At 42.3% G+C, this 16295-nt stretch overlaps 1 protein-coding gene across 1 annotated transcript in view; it reads left to right on the top strand.

The window, feature by feature from the left end:
- Positions 1-16295, top strand: part of LOC143099421 (E3 ubiquitin-protein ligase rnf213-alpha-like) — a 351714-nt gene that overhangs the window by 58881 nt on the left and 276538 nt on the right. Inside the window, exon 7 of the mRNA XM_076262416.1 lies at positions 15184-15350. Coding sequence (XP_076118531.1) covers positions 15184-15350 — 167 coding nt within the window. The remainder of the gene's footprint in view (positions 1-15183; positions 15351-16295) is intronic.

The raw sequence follows: 16295 nt of genomic DNA, 5'->3' as shown, positions 1-16295 counted from the left end.
AGAGAAGGGTGGGCTAGGTCTACCATGTTTTCTGCACTACTATTGGGCAGCTAATCTAAGAGCCTTGGTCTATTGGCAGTTTGATTATTCAGTGGAGGTCTCAGAGGATACTCCTGCTTGGGTTGCAATTGAAAAAAGTAGTGTTACAAATAGCTCTCTTCCAGCACTCCTCTTTTCTGCTCCCGGTCTCCCTAAAAGCACAAAGCTACACAACAGAATGGTGCTTAACAGTGTGAAAATTTGGCAGCAAATCAGGAAGAACTGTAAACTGCCCAATACCATCATATACACTCCAGTTCATCGTAATCATGCTGTAGCAGCCCCTCAACTTGGAATAAACAGGCTTGGGAGTGTTTCCATACGGGTGTACTTTAATTCAGACGAGTGTGCATAGCACCAACACCGTAAAAACTTGAAAGGAAAATAACAAAGGCAATTTAGCCAGATACAAAATAGTCCTTTGACAAATGCACTTCAGCAAGCTAGCATCACATTGATAACAGCATTGGCAGGCAACAACCATTATAAGAAATGAATCTCATTACATTTTACATGAACGTATGAAATTAATTAATATAAAATACATAGTACAGTACATTACAATGAACCACATACCTCGCTCCGCGTATCAAGGGGTTCTAAAGAGTGGTGATCCAGGGAAGGCTACCGCCATTAACTTAACTACTTAGCTAGCAACTTCATAAATGTTCTTAAATTATTACTGCCAAAGCAAATCAAGCATTGACTCAAAAGGGTGACCAGGAATGCTGCAAAGTGGTACAACACTTCAAAGAACACTTTAGTTAAAGGTTATAGCAATATTTTCCGATCTCTGGCTCTAGACTTGTAACGTGCCTTCTTGTGTTTTTCTTTGAACGAGTGTGAGCGTAAGAGATTAGTTCATCATGCAGATAGCGTGATGTCAAAATAAAAGTCACATAAAATCAGTCAAAAAGTATATCATAATAAAACACTGCTAGTGGTCATCTACACTCCCACCACTCATGTTATGAAGAGTGAAGACAAGGATCAACCTGGCTGAACGGCTCATACTTGAGTCCTATGTCTGCATCAGTGTTTCTAGATATGTGCAGGTGAGTACTACTTAATAACTAAGAGAAGGTAACCTATGTCATAAGAGGGATAAAGGTGTAGAGAACTAAACTGATCACTCACTCTTGAGGAGGAGAACTAGTTTCTGAATGGGCCTTTCTATAATCAAAGGTTTGGTAGGGCGATCTTGTTTCACTGACGTCCTTTCTCCTACTAACACCTTGACACGACGCACTAGTCCATCGCTCTCCTTTGTGGTTTCAACCACTCGTCCCAGATGCCACTGATTTCTAGGGGTGTCTTCCTTTATAATGACTAAGTCATCCACCTTAAGGTTGCGTCGAGTCATGTGCCACTTTTGGCGTGTGGAGATGTTCATGAGATATTCTCTCTTCCTTCGGCTCCAGAACTGTTCGACGAGGTACTGGACTCTTCGCCACCTTTTAGTTCCTCACCCCACCTCATAGACATCCTCCTCAAATTTGCCAAGCGGTGGAAGGGCAATCTTGGACTTCATCAATATGAGATGGTTTGGAGTTAACGGCTCGAGCGAGGTAGGATCGTTTACCCCGTTTACGGTTAACGGACAGCTGTTCACGATGGCCATTGCTTCGTAGAACAGAGTTCGAAGGGAAGAGTCGTCGAGTCTGCCTGAGTATTGACAGAGTGTGGCATTTAGGACATTACGGACAGTCCGAATCTGGCGCTCCCAGATGCCGCCAGCGTGACTTGCTGAGGGAGCATTAAAGATAAACTCACATTGCCTTTCTGCGAGGAATCTCTCGATTGTTTTGGTGTCGCATTGCTTCAGTGCTTCTTTGAACTCATTTTTAGCTCCCACAAAATTCGTTCCTTGATCGCAATGGAGTTGACGAACAGCTCCTCTGAGACTGATGAAGCATCTTAAGGCGTTGATAAATGCATCTGTGGATAAGTCCTCAAGCATCTCAATGTGAACAGATCGAGAGGCAAGGCAAGTGAAGATTAAGCCATAGCGCTTTTGCTCTTTGCGGGCTTTCTTAGTGATGAATGGGCCGAAGCAATCAATGCCACAGTAAGTGAAGGGAGCAGACACTTCCACACGTTCCTTAGGAAGCTCTGCCATGCGTTGTTCTTCTGCAGGCCGTCTCAGTCTTCTGCACTTCACACATCTGTGTATCAGCTTAGCGACTGACTTACTTCCACCGATGACCCAAAACCCATTGGCTCGAAGTTCTGTTAGTGTTTGATTCCGTCCTTGGTGACAGATCTTCTCGTGGCAGTGGGTCAAGATCAGCTTGGTAATATGTCCTTCTTTGGGTAGAATCAAGGGGTGTTTGACTTCTAGGCTTAAGGATGACTGATCTAGTCTACCACCGACACGAAGTGCTCCTCCTTCTAAGATGGGATCCCAGCGAAACAGACGGCTGGAGTTTTGAAGACTTTCTTCCCTCTGAAGTATCTTCATCTCTTGGGAGAATGCTTCTTCTTGTGCGAGCCTCATCACTGATTCGGCAGCTCTCTCGCGTTCTTCCACACTCACAGGTTTGCCAGGATGTGCTTGCTTTGAATTCAACCTCTTGATTCTTGCAATGACTTTGAGGAGTTTTGACCAGGAGGAGAATCGATTTAGACGGGTAAGAATGTCTGACTTGGAAGGTTCAACTTTGGTTGCAAACGCCTGCATTGACCTGACCTCAGGATCACCGACAAGCAACTCTGGAGTAAGGTGAGACTCTGGATGTATTTCTTGCTCCCACAGGAATTTGGGTCCTGGTAGCCAGTTTGTTGAGGAGATGTCGACTGCATTGAGACCTCTCAACGCATGGTCAGCAGGGTTTTCTGTTGTGTCTATGTAGTGCCACTGGCTGGGGCTGGTGTGTTCTCTGATAATTTGCACACGATTGGCAACGAAGACATGAAACCTTCTTGCTTCATTGTTGATATAAGCCAGGACAACTTGGGAGTCAGTCCAGAAAAAATCTGCATGGATCGGCATTTCAAGCTCGTTTCTCAGCATGACACTTGATCTTGCAGCGACCACTGCTGCTGAAAGTTCCAATCTTGGAATGCTTGTGAGTTTTGTAGGTGCAACTCTAGCCTTTGCCATCACAAGGCTGCAGTGAACTTCACCATCTTCATTCTTGCTTCTCAGATAGGAACACGAGCCATATCCTATATTGCTGGCATCTGAGAAGTGGTGTAGTTCCCTCGTGACAGTGTTGCAGAAGCCTTGTGGTTGGTAGCATCTCGGTATTGAGACTTCCTTCAGCCTTTGTAGGTCGTTCTTCCATCTCTCCCACCGTGGACTTAAGTCTTCAGGAAGTGGGTCATCCCATCCAATGCCTCGACGGCACAGCTCCTGGAGGATGCACTTTCCAGTTAGGATAAACGGAGCCACGAATCCGACTGGATCGTACAAAGAAGCAATGACGGATAGGATGCCGCGACGTGTTAAGGGTTTGGTCTGTGGGTTTACATTGAAGCTGAAGGTGTCATGTTCAAGGGACCACTGGATACCGAGAGCACGTTCTGCTGGAGCTGCATTTAGATCCAGATTGAGAGGTTCAGATGTAACTGCTCTCTCAGTTGGATCCACAGAGTCCAGAACTGACCTTTCATTTGAGTTGAACTTGTGTAGACGCAGGCCTCCTCTCTTGCACAACGCTCGTGCTTCAGCAATCAATTCCTTTGCTTCTTCTACGGAGGGGACGCTGATGAGCCCATCGTCGACGTAGAAGTTCCTTTCAACGAAGGCTGACGCTGATGGGTACTCTTCTTTGTATTGGCGTGCCAAGTACTTCAGACCGAAGTTGGCACATCCAGGTGACGAAGCGGCGCCGAATAGGTGAACAGCCATTTGATACTCTTGAGGCTCTGCTTCGAGGTCTCCATCCTCCCACCAGAGAAACCGTAAGTAGTTCCGTAGTTCAGGAGAAACATAAAACTGGTGGAACATTTTCTCGATGTCGCATATGATTGCTACAGCCTCTTTCCTGAAACGACAGAGAACTCCAAGGAGAGAGTTGATCAGGTCAGGACCTGTTAGCAGTGTATCATTTAGTGAGACACCACGGAACTTCGCTGAACAGTCAAAAACGACCCTTAGCTTCTCTGGCTTCTTGGGGTGGAACACCCCATGGTGTGGTATGTACCACGTCGTCTGCTGTCCCGTCGCAGGAGAGGCTGGCTCTGCGTCGCCTTTCTTTATCATATCTTTCATGAAGGCCTTGTACTGTTCTTTATACCGCTCATTAATTTTCAATCTTTTCTTTAGGTGCTGCAGTCGAACTGTAGCCAGCTTCTTGTTGTCTGGTAGCAGAGGAGGCTCGGTGCTCTTGAAAGGGAGGGGCATTTCATAGTGTCCATCTCAAAGGAAGAGTTATGTTGTCACTCAGGAGTTGAATGAAGCGAACGTCGTCTTGTGACACATACTTGTCTTTGTCTGTATACTTCCTTTCGTTGAAGTCTGATTCCAAGACCTTCAGCACGTCAGTGGTTGATGGCGCTGGTATTTCCTTCACTGTTACTCGATGGACGAACCTCTGGTTTCCCTGGCGATCCAGATGTGGATTGGATGAGCCTACGATGCTCCAGCCGAGTTTTGTTCTCTGGGCGAATGGATCATTTTCGCCTCCTATGACGACTTCCAGGGGGGCTAACGCCAACGGGCAATCACTTCCAATTAACAGTCCCACCTCACAGTCCTTCAGCAGCGGAAGTTTGTTTGCTAGATGCTTAAGATGAGGCCAGAGTAGAGCTGTTTTGGAAGTCGGGATGTAGGACTTGTCGACCGGAATGAAGCCACGAGTGTAGGCTTGGCGTAGCTGAATCTGTTTTTCAGACGGTAGTCCTCGAACTTGTAGACCGTAGACACTTTTACTTGCTATGGGTGTGTCAACAGCCGTCATGGTGCTCAGTTTGAGCTGTACTGGTTTAGTCTCCACGTTCAGCTCTTCGAGTAGGTCTTTCAAGACGAATGTCGAATCACTCTGCGTATCCAGAAGAGCATACATTATGACTTCTTTCTGTGGTTCATTTGCAGATGACATGAAAACAGGGACGATGCTTGATGTGGCAAAGACGCGCTGTGTCACTGCATGGGACATCACTTTGATCTCCTCCTGACTAGTGCCTTTGTCTGTGGAAGTGGACTGTTTCTCTTTTGCTTCCACAAATCGGTTCTCTCTCTCTTCATGTAGGCAGGTGGGGTGACGTCTGCTGCATGTGCCACAAGTGTGTCGTGTTTTGCAGTCCTTACTGTTGTGTCCCTTTCTCAAACATCCGTAGCACAAATTGTTTTCCCGTATGAAGGCCTTCTTATCTTCCAAAGATTTTGCTGCAAAGGTAGGGCACTTTACGACGCTGTGCGTCTCATCTTTGCAGATAGGACAAGGTGGCTTTGACTTGGTGATGAACACTTTCTCAACCTTTTCTGTGGGATTGTTCCCTTTAGTGTTTGTTTGAAGTGCTCTAGCTCTCTTGGGCTGCCTGTCATCTGTGGCCTTGATCAGAAGTGGAGAGGCGACAGGGTTACAGGCTATCCGAGCCTCCTTTTGAATGAACCTTGTGAAACAGGAAAAGCTTGGGTAATCCCCGGATTCGTCCAACCTTTCTGTAACGACTCTGCTCCATCTTCGTGTGATCCAGTCTGGTCATTTCTTCAACAACTTGTGGTTCTCTTCACAGTCGTCTAAGATGGCCAATCCTTTCACATGAGGCATCGCTTCAACGCATCGTTGCAGGAAGTCAGCAAACTCTCGAAGTGCAGCAGGATCACTGGTACCAACTTTGGGCCATTTCATGAGCTTGTCTCTAAAGGCCTTTTGCACGATGAAGTGGTTTCCGTACCTTTCTTCCAGGACCTTCAAGGCCCCTTGATAGGCTTCTTCTGAATTTCTATAGAAGAATCCCTCTACAGCTTTACGTGCTTCTCCACACAGATAGTTTTTTAAATAGAACATTTTTTCATGAGCTGGGAGAGGCTGGCGGTCTATGAGGGCCATGAAGGACATCTTCCAGTCTACATACTTTAGGGCTTCACCAGAGAATTTTGGTGGCTCAGGAGCAGGCAGGCGATTCATACTGAGTGAATTAATGAGTGCTTGGGTAAGGCCATCTTTCTCAGGAGATGCTAGCGCATTGGCGTGTGCTTGTGGAGGCTGGTATGCGTTGGCCTTTGGATTAAGCTGGCCTTTGAATTCAACTATGCGTTTACTCTCGCCTCTGCTATTCTTACTTCTGACTCTGCTTGAATTTGCTGTAGTCTTTTCTTTTCCTGACGCACGCCTCTATCCTTTTAATAGCTACTTGCTTTTCTTCTTCCAACCTTTTAAGAACTAGCTGCTTCTCTTCTCCTAACTTGCTAAGAACTTCTTCTTGAGCTTGTATTTGATACACTGCTTTAACCTTTTCTTGTTGAGCTGCGAGTTCTGCTCCCGCATCTACATGTTTGCTTGAGCCCTGTGAGTGGATTGAATTTTCTGCTAGAGAGAGTACAGTATCTGTATTTGTGTGTCCGAAGATAGATCCATACTCATCCTTCTTAAGTGCCATCCTCACTCGTACTTTCTCAAGTTCTGGATTGAAGACCTCTTCTACAGTTTCTAGCCGCTTCTCTATTATTTCGCTGATCTCTGCAGTGAGTGCTATACAAGCATCCATTTTCGGTACAATGTCTGGAGTGGCATTGTGGTTGCGGTGAATGGGCTCATAACATTCACTTACTGCACTGTGTAGAATTTGGATTTCTTCTCTGATTTTATTTAGTTCATCTTGAGAACAGAATGATTTTAGTGTGGTCCTAACCTTTCCTGTCATCTCTTTCCAGGAGCCATACGCTCTCATGAATTCTTTCTTGTGTTTAATGGCTTCCTGTTTGTGCATCTCTAATCCCTTTTCTGTAAATGTTCTTTCACGTGAACTAGACCTGACTGGTTGTGGGTTATCTGTTTTCATGGGTGGGTCCTGTGTGCTAGCTACTTCTTCTCCACTAAGTGACATTTTGTTAAAGTTGTGTTGCTGTTTGGTTATACTGAACTACTGAACTACAGTTCAATTACTGAAATATAGCTCAATAACTCAACAAATACTTAATACAGGGATTAAAGTGAAAAAAAATAGTTTGACTGAACTTTTTTCAGGCCATAAGTCATACGTTGTTCATATCTACCTATAGAGATAGCACCCCTTTTGCGGTCGCGACCTATTGGTTTTTAATGTACAAAAAGATGCAAACAGCAAAGTAAAGGGAGTATTCGCCTTATTCACACGGCGGCCATTTTTTAAACCATAGGTTCTCAAAGTGCGGCCCGGGGGCCAATGGCGGCCCGCGGAAACATTTCTGGCGGCCCGCGATAACATCTGATAACATCTGTAAAACTGTTAAAAATGTACAAATGTACTGTGTGCTTTGAAAAGAATGGATCTTGAAATGATCTGTACTTGAAATGGACTGCAACCTGAACTGTTATATCCCAAATTTGTCTGTTGAGGGTAGAGAACCGCAGGGATTGTGTGTGCATTGCAAGTTTTTCACAAGTTTTGCCAGGTTTAGCCTCAGTTACAGTATGAATTAAAATGTGTTTAATGCAATAAATATAAACTGTAGAGATGCAAACTGGTCATTAAAATGATTACAAATGGGATTTTTTTTTCCAGTTTATTTTTTTCTTTTTCTCCTCCCGCCCCTTTGGCGGCCCTCAGTTCAATGTTGGGTTCCTGAATTGGCCCTCACCAATCAAAACTTTGAGAACCCCTGGTTTAAACCAAAACGAGGCTACAGGGTACACTTACTATATAATTAATGCCACCTACAGGTGAATGCATAGAACATAACAATCCTATGGTTTGTGTACCCTATAGCCTCGTTTTAGCCACCAATGGCCACCATGTGAATAAGGCGAATTGAGAGTGTTCTTGATTGAGATTGAGTTTTCCTGATGAACAAAAATATATTTTAGTACCATCCCTGACCATTGCTGATTAGCCATTGCTGTTCTTTTCTACTGCAGCAATATTGTAGAAAGGCTTTAAAGGAGAATTCCGGTGTGATATTGACCTAAAGTGTGTTGAAACATGATACCGAGTGTGAACGTATGTCTCATAGCCCATCTCGGCTTGTCCCCTGCACTCCAAAATCTGGCGCTAGTTAGCCGATGCTACCAACAGCTTTTTCAGTTGTGGTGCTTCGGCATCGGGCTAGCCATGCAAATAAATCACTGTTTTACACCACTTACGAGGCTCAATGTATCTCCACACTTCATTGGTAGACTACCGAAGTCCCTGACATTTAAAACGAGACATTGAGAACTTTTAAAAAGCACTGGTAGTTTACTTACAAGACGATTTATACAGACAGTATCTTCACGAAGTTTAGCGTTTGCAGCCATCTTGAATTTAGTCACGATAAGTAGAGCGACGAGTAAGAATGAACAGGTATGATAAGGGATCAGATTCCAAAAATAATTCCGTGGAAATGCATGGATTCCAGTTGCTGCTACTGGAAGAAACTGGAATCCATGCATTTCCACTGAATTATTTTAACAGCAGATTATATAAGGTTGACAAGAGGTTGCGATATGGTGAAGGACAGGTCGTGTTGCGCTATGAAAGAACATGCGTAGCCTACTTTCTAAAAGTAAAAACGGTCAGCCATAGATAAACTTAGCCTACCTCTGTCGTGGTGGCTAGTTGCACCAGGTAGGGAAGATGTCCTGAAGTGCACGAATGTTAACCTTATGGCGGTCTTCTGATTGGTGGCGTGCTAAAACGTTTTCCTATTGCATCCATAAACAATTGTCTTGCAGCGAACCGCGCAAAAGCAAACCCCTGGCACTTTAATTTCTTTACACCATGGCTTGTTAGTTCTCCTCAGTTTCCAACAGCTGCCCATCTCCATTTATTTTTTAACTTTTGACACCTGCCTTCCTTTAGCAACAACGCATCCATGACAGCTAGTGGCCTTGCCAAATAGACGCACACAAATCATGACGCTAATATGCCAGGTTCTGGTAGGCCTACTGGTTATGGTTTTGTGCTATAAATTAATAATATTTTATAGAAAAGTTTTAAGTTGACTATTTTAATTGCATGGTTATTTTTTGTCAACATACACTGACAACCTACTGTCGTTAAAAGTGAGGCCTAAGCAAAATAGGCTAAGGCTGTCTGTGCGTCACAAACACGACTGACCCCCTTACTCGACAGTTCGCGATGATGACAATATTATTATTATTTTATGTTGACACGCCCAGTCAAAACCTTCCGTCGCAAATTGTGAAAAACATTGTTGTCATAACAGACGGGATAATAAATTGCATAGGCTACGGTTTATATTGCGTCGCTTTACACATAATGTTAGTTGCATTGATTAAAAACTGTAACAATAATAGTAGCCTACGGGTGGCATAGCAGGCTATCTGTTCAAGTCATAGGTGACATCCAAAATGAATGACCTCCCCTGACAAGAGTTCGCGATAGTAAGAAATTGTCTACATTGATGCACGGAAAGAACACAGCCTACGCTTCTCATATCCAAAAAAGTTAAACGGATTGGCCAACCTCATCAGCTGTCTCGATTGTGTCACTATAATCCAACTTTTAGACCGTTATAGTCCTCCATACGTGTTCTTTTTTTTTAAGCAAACGCTTGAGACAAGTGTGTAGCTACAACATAAACAAAGCGAAACTCATGGCTGACGTAGGCTATCTTCTTGAGCGGTCACTGATTGAGACACAGAACGTTCTCAAGAACACTATTCGGTCTTTAAACATTTACCTAATATTTGTAGTTGCCTTAAAAAAGGAAAAGCAAAGGTGACAGTCCCCCCCCCCCTCCTATTTTTTTTTCTCATCGGATCTGCATCGATCTCAAATATGACATTTCTAAAATCAAATTGACGGAAATCCGTCCTACGACGGAGAACTTTAATCCTTGACTTAATATCAAACATGCACTGGGCGATTATCATCAACAAAATGTAGGCTAATACGCGCACAGCTCAGCAATGAATGCTAACATACAGATTTTCCCGAGAATGAATTTACATTTAACAGATTCAATTAGCATCTAGTTCAAATTTTTTTTTTTATTAACTTTCTGTATCTTTAAATTCACCTTTCAAATGTATGATTAAATTGGAGCAGAGCACCAAACATGTACAGTATATTGTTTATAAAGGTGACTAAAGTCCATTACATAAATATCACTGTTCGCAATCAAAGTGTCCCTGTGGTTTTATGCAGCAATCAGCATTTACGAATCTTGCCTGGGTGCCGGTTGAAGTGAGGGCTTTGAACAGAAGATGGCAGTGTTGTACACAGAGTGGCGGATGGCAGACCTGCGTGAAGCTGGCCCCCCATGTTACTCAAAAATTATTAAAAACACTGGTATTCGTTTGTGCTACGTTTGTGCCGGTTTGTGCCGTAAAAATTATCGTTTGTGCTGTTAAGGGTTTTAAGTAATTAAACTTTACATTTTTCTGGCCAGTGACGTCACTCAGCCCCCCATACTTGTCCAAATTTCCCCAAAATAGTCTCAATCGTTTGTGCTACGTTTGTGCTCATTTGTGCCGTTAAAAGTAACATTTGTGCTACTATGTTTTTTAAGATATTCCACGCTATTTGTTACACGTGTGACGTCACTCAGCCCCCCATCAATGTCGAAATCTTTCCAAAATAGTCTCAATCGTTTGTGCTAGGTTTGTGCTGATTTGTGCCGTTAAAATAAACATTTGTGCTACTATGTTATTATGGTTTATTTATTACTCGCGTGACGTCACCAGCCCCTCGTCAATGTCCAAAACACACCAAAATTGTCTCAATCGTTTGTGCTATGTTTGTGCTGATTTGTGCCGTTAAAAATAACATTTGTGTAGCTATGTTTTTAAAGTTATCACGCTTTGTTACAGGTGTGACGTCATCCAGCCCCTTATCAGTGTCCAAATCTCCTCAAAATAGTTGTGATGGCTTTGGCTACTGCGTGCTGATTTGTGCCATTTAAAGAAACGTGTGTGTACTATGCAGAAGTTGCTCAGCAGTTGTAGCGTATGCTAGACATCACCCAGCAGCACCCCCCCCCCCCCCCCCTTCATCAATGCCCAATGGTAGTCCTAATCGTTTGTGCTGATTGTGCTGTTAAAAAAAGAAACAAAAGGAAAAAAGAAACATTTGTGTTGTTTACAAAGCTATATCGTGCTGACCTTAACCGAGAAAAGAAGACGTGCTACTATTTACGTGGCTGTTTGTGCTGCCAAAGGTTCTATAGTAGCCTACACCAGTTGCTTGTGCATAACGTCAGAATTACTGCAACCACTACCAGAATAAACCTGCAGGCCATTACTCAGCTGTGGAGAAACACCACTCCATTCTCCGGCCAGTAGCGTCTGCAGGTGTGCACAGCAGTGTGCGTAGGCCTACTATCACGCAGCTACGGAGTGGGCTACGAGAGACTTACGAGAGATCATTTCCCCTGTGTGTGTATATTCACTCCAAGTTGGCCTACTATAACTCATCACTGCACTGTAACCTATATTCTCTAAGATAAACAAATGTATTCTTCAATAATTGTATGCATCAGAATTACAGTGGATTGTGCACACAAGCAGCACTTAGGCTTTGTTGCTGACCCAAGTCTCCAAGGCCACCGTGGATACATGAAACTTTGCAAACAGCAAAAACAGAAAGGAAGGAGGCAGCAAAGCTAGGAGTTATTTTAGATGGACAAGAAGGTAGGCTAAATGGGTAAGTTTGTCAAAATAATGTTTAAACATTAAAGTCATACGACAGTAGGCTATACTAAAACTAAAGGTACATTTGTAGCCTTTTTAGCACTTTATAAAGTTGACTAAATTATTAGGCTACTCTTTAGCTTTAAACCTAAGAAACAGCTTCCTTGCACTTGTGTTTTCTGCTCAGATCAGGAGAAACATTTGGTAGGCTACAGTTTGGGACGATTTGGCCAGTGTGTGTGAGACTGATGTCATGCGCATAGCAGATAGAACTTGGTAGGCTAATGTAAAAATATAGTTACAGAAAACACATTGATGGGCTGGGCATCACGTGTAGCCTAATAAACATAGGAGAAATGTCGGCGCAATCAGCACAAACGATTGGGTAGGCTATAGGCCTTGGTTTGGACATTGATGGAGGGGCTGGGTGATGAGCTAGGCTACAATTGCTGGACAAGGCCGCTGGACAATTTACATAGTAGCCTACCCTACAAACGTTTATTTAAATGGCACAAATCAGCGGCTATTTTGAGGAGATTTGGACACTGATGATGGGCTGAATGACGTCACACATGTAACAAAGCGTGTTAACTTAGAAAACATAGTAGCACAAATTTTTATTTTAACGGCACAAATCAGCACAAACCTAGCACAAACGATTGAGACCATTTTGGAAAGATTTCGACATTGATGGGGGGCTGAGTGACGTCACACGTGTAACAAATAACGTGGAATATCTTAAAAAACATAGTAGCACAAATGTTACTTTTAACGGCACAAATGAGCACAAGCGTAGCACAAACGATTGAGACTATTTTGGGGAAATTTGGACAAGTACGGGGGGCTAAGTGACGTCACTGGCCAGAAAAATGTAAAGTTTAATTACTTAAAACCCTTAACAGCACAAACGATAATTTTTACGGCACAAACCGGCACAAACGTAGCACAAACGAATAGCAGTGTTTTTAATCATTTTTGAGTAACATGGGGGGCCAGCTTCACGGAGGTGGATGGCAGTCCTTCTAACGTCGAGTTGAGCTTTCACTCCACATCCAGCGACGAGTTTTTACTGTAGCAGCCCCTCAACTTGGAATAAACAGGCTTGGGAGTGTTTCCATACGGGTGTACTTTAATTCAGACGAGTGTGCATAGCACCAACACCGTAAAAACTTGAAAGGAAAATAACAAAGGCAATTTAGCCAGATACAAAATAGTCCTTTGACAAATGCACTTCAGCAAGCTAGCATCACATTGATAACAGCATTGGCAGGCAACAACCATTATAAGAAATGAATCTCATTACATTTTACATGAACATATGAAATGAATTAATATGAAATACATAGTACAGTACATTACAATGAACCACATACCTCGCTCCGCGTATCAAGGGGTGCTAAAGAGTGGTGATCCAGGGAAGGCTACCGCCATTAACTTAACTACTTAGCTAGCAACTTCATAAATGTTCTTAAATTATTACTGCCAAAGCAAATCAAGCATTGACTCAAAAGGGTGACCAGGAATGCTGCAAAGTGGTACAACACTTCAAAGAACACTTTAGTTAAAGGTTATAGTAATATTTTCCGATCTCTGGCTCTAGACTTGTAACGTGCCTTCTTGTGTTTTTCTTTGAACGAGTGTGAGCGTAAGAGATTAGTTCATCATGCAGATAGCGTGATGTCAAAATAAAAGTCACATAAAATCAGTCAAAAAGTATATCATAATAAAACTGCTAGTGGTCATCTACACATGCCTTCCTTCCATCTCTCTTTGACAGGGTCTTTGATGACTGAAGGAAAAAGGGCATTGTTACTTTAAAAGAACTATATATTAATAAGCAGTTTGCTAGTTTCTCTCAATTACAAGAAAAGTTTTCTATTCCATCAACACATTTCTTTAGGTATTTACAAATCAGGAACTATATCCGTCAGAATATATCTAACTTTGAGCAGCTTCCTGAAGAACAAAGGTGCTACACACTCTTGCTGGGCCGTCCTGACTCCAAATACTTGATTTCTGATTTTGTCAAAATATTTTTGGAACAGTTTAATGTTGACTCACAATTTATTAAGACATCTTGGGAGGCGGAGCTGGGTCTACAAATCGATAATATTACTTGGGATGAGGGCCTCAACAGGATCCAGGCATGTTCTGTTAATGCAAGACATCAGTTAATTCAATTTAAGGTAATACATAGGCTTCATTACTCAAAAACCAAGTTGCATAGAATTTATCCCACTATCTCTCCCTTATGTGATCGATGTAAGTCTGCTGAGGGCTCTCTTGCCCATCTGTTTTGGTCATGCCCTAACCTGTATAACTTCTGGTGTGAAATTTTCAAATGGCTCTCTGAAATATACGATAAGGAATTTAAACCTGATCCTAGACTTGCACTTTTTGGTTACTCTCTCTAACTACTGGACCAAAGCCTCTCTGTTCAAAACACTCTCATGTATGGTATGGTCATTGCTAAAAGATTAATATTAAGACTGTGGAAGTCAGAATCTGTTCCAACATTTAAGGATTGGCTGTCAGAACTGACAGGTGTATTACATCTGGAGAGACTCAGATATGACTTGTCAAACAGACTGAAAACATTCCATAGGATCTGGCAGCCCATCCTAGACCACCTTACCGAGGATGATAGTGACTGCAGTCAAGAATGAATGTACCGTTTACCTCTTTTTTGTGTGTGTGAATACCGATACCTTTGATGCACAACTGTACTGTTATTTTTCATACTCACCCAGCACTGTTTTGTTTTGTTTTGTTTTGTTTTGTTTTGTTTTGCTTTGTTATGTTTTGTTTTGTTCTGTGTATGTGTATTGCTTTTTTTTTTCTCTCTCTCTTTCTTTTGTATTGCTTTATCTTTTGCAAAAAAATCTGAATAAATATATAATTGGAAAACGAGTTTTACGCCATGGGCCAGGGTGCAAAATACAGCCCTCTGTCTGATTTGTTGAAGTTTCATCACGATTCGATACAATATCGATTCTTTAAGCCAACGATTTGATTATTTTTGGTACTTCAAAATTTGTAGCCATTCAATGCATTACTGGGGTCTGTTGTCGATAGGAAATGATAGATTTTGGTTAATTTTCATGGATTCAAAATGCCAAATATTATAGGCCAAATGCTGAACATTGACTGTGGAATCTACCCCCCCCCCCCAAAACCTCCTGTCACTAGCTAGATGCTTTCATATTTAACATGGTTTAAACCAGTGTTTCTCAAAGTGTGGTCCAGGGACCATTGGTAAGCTATCCGGATCTGCACGATTCACAAAGTCACCCAAACTGACATGAAAAAAGCGGGAGGCGCCGAAAAGCGCGCTGTTTGCATCCCTGTTATAGTCTGATACGTGTTTCAAATAATTCTACTTTGTCTATTACTAATTTTTAAATTGTTTTTTTTTTTGCAGTTCCAAATTTTTCAGTGCTTCCTTCAAATTACCGTCATCAAAACTGCAACACTGGGTGTACAAATACATCATCTTTAACAAGGAAAACATAAGATCACAAGAGAAAATAAGACAGAAAGACAGCAACTATAGAAAGTTCATTTTGGAAAAGCGATCAAGTCTCAAAGGTACATTTTCATTTATCTTGTTGATGTGGACCTATCTGTTATAATCTAAAATGTACTCAGATCAGTCTGCATGTAATATGCTTTGTAAATGGGTCATGACATTTTTGTGTTTTTCAGTGGTAATATATGGTGTCCGACAAGGGGCAAGCACGGGGCGAAAACCAAGGACAATTCCCGTGCAAAATTAACCTACTGTATACTAGGGGTTAATAGCACATGTGTACCGGGTTCGTCCGTTCTCTGGGATATGTTTTCATGCTTTCCTTAGGTTAGGCTTCCATACTGCACTCCTGTAGCCTTACGGTTTAGATCAGGGGTGTCAAACTCATTTTCATAGAGGGCCACACCATTGAATTTATAGGTTACTGAGGGCCACATAATTGGCGAACATATGCATGGTGCAACCATGAAATCTGTATTGCAGTATGGTTTATTCAAAATTGGTGTGAAATAATGGTCCTAACCACTTTACAACAGTGGCTGAAATAAAAAACAAACATAGCTTACAACAGTAACATTTTCAAATGCAACTTCTAGGCCTATTAGTTAACAACTGATCAATATTCATTCATGGACTTACATTGATATTACATTAAACTGCAGTCAATAATGTGTATGTCCATAACACTTGTTTGTGCTCACCACTAAAAGAAACTGTGGCTAAGAAAGGTACTGTGTGTGTGTGTTTGTGTGTGTGTGTGTGAGAGAGAGAGAGAGACAGAGAGAGAGAAAGAGAGAGCTATGGTACGCACACCCATCCACCCCCATCCCTGCAAAAAAAAAAAAAAAATCACGTGTGTACAATATTTGTCCGTTTCCCGGTTTTAGGTCCGTGCATTGGACAACTTGATACAGTTACCTTTAGTTTTGTTCTAGCGTACCGTGACGTCTGGCTTTAAACAGCTTTCTGTTCTGTATCACCCGGAGAGAAGAAATACTCTTTTC

This window comes from Alosa pseudoharengus, unplaced genomic scaffold (genome assembly GCF_046254945.1).
Source record: "Alosa pseudoharengus isolate Yale_2024_CS ecotype anadromous, Long Island Sound unplaced genomic scaffold, YU_APseudo_1.1 YU_APseudo_1.1_scf_28, whole genome shotgun sequence".
In the NCBI taxonomy this organism is placed as follows: Eukaryota; Metazoa; Chordata; class Actinopteri; order Clupeiformes; family Clupeidae; genus Alosa; species Alosa pseudoharengus.
Note: the sequence above shows the minus strand (reverse complement) of the source record. Positions and strands in the feature narration are given on the sequence as shown.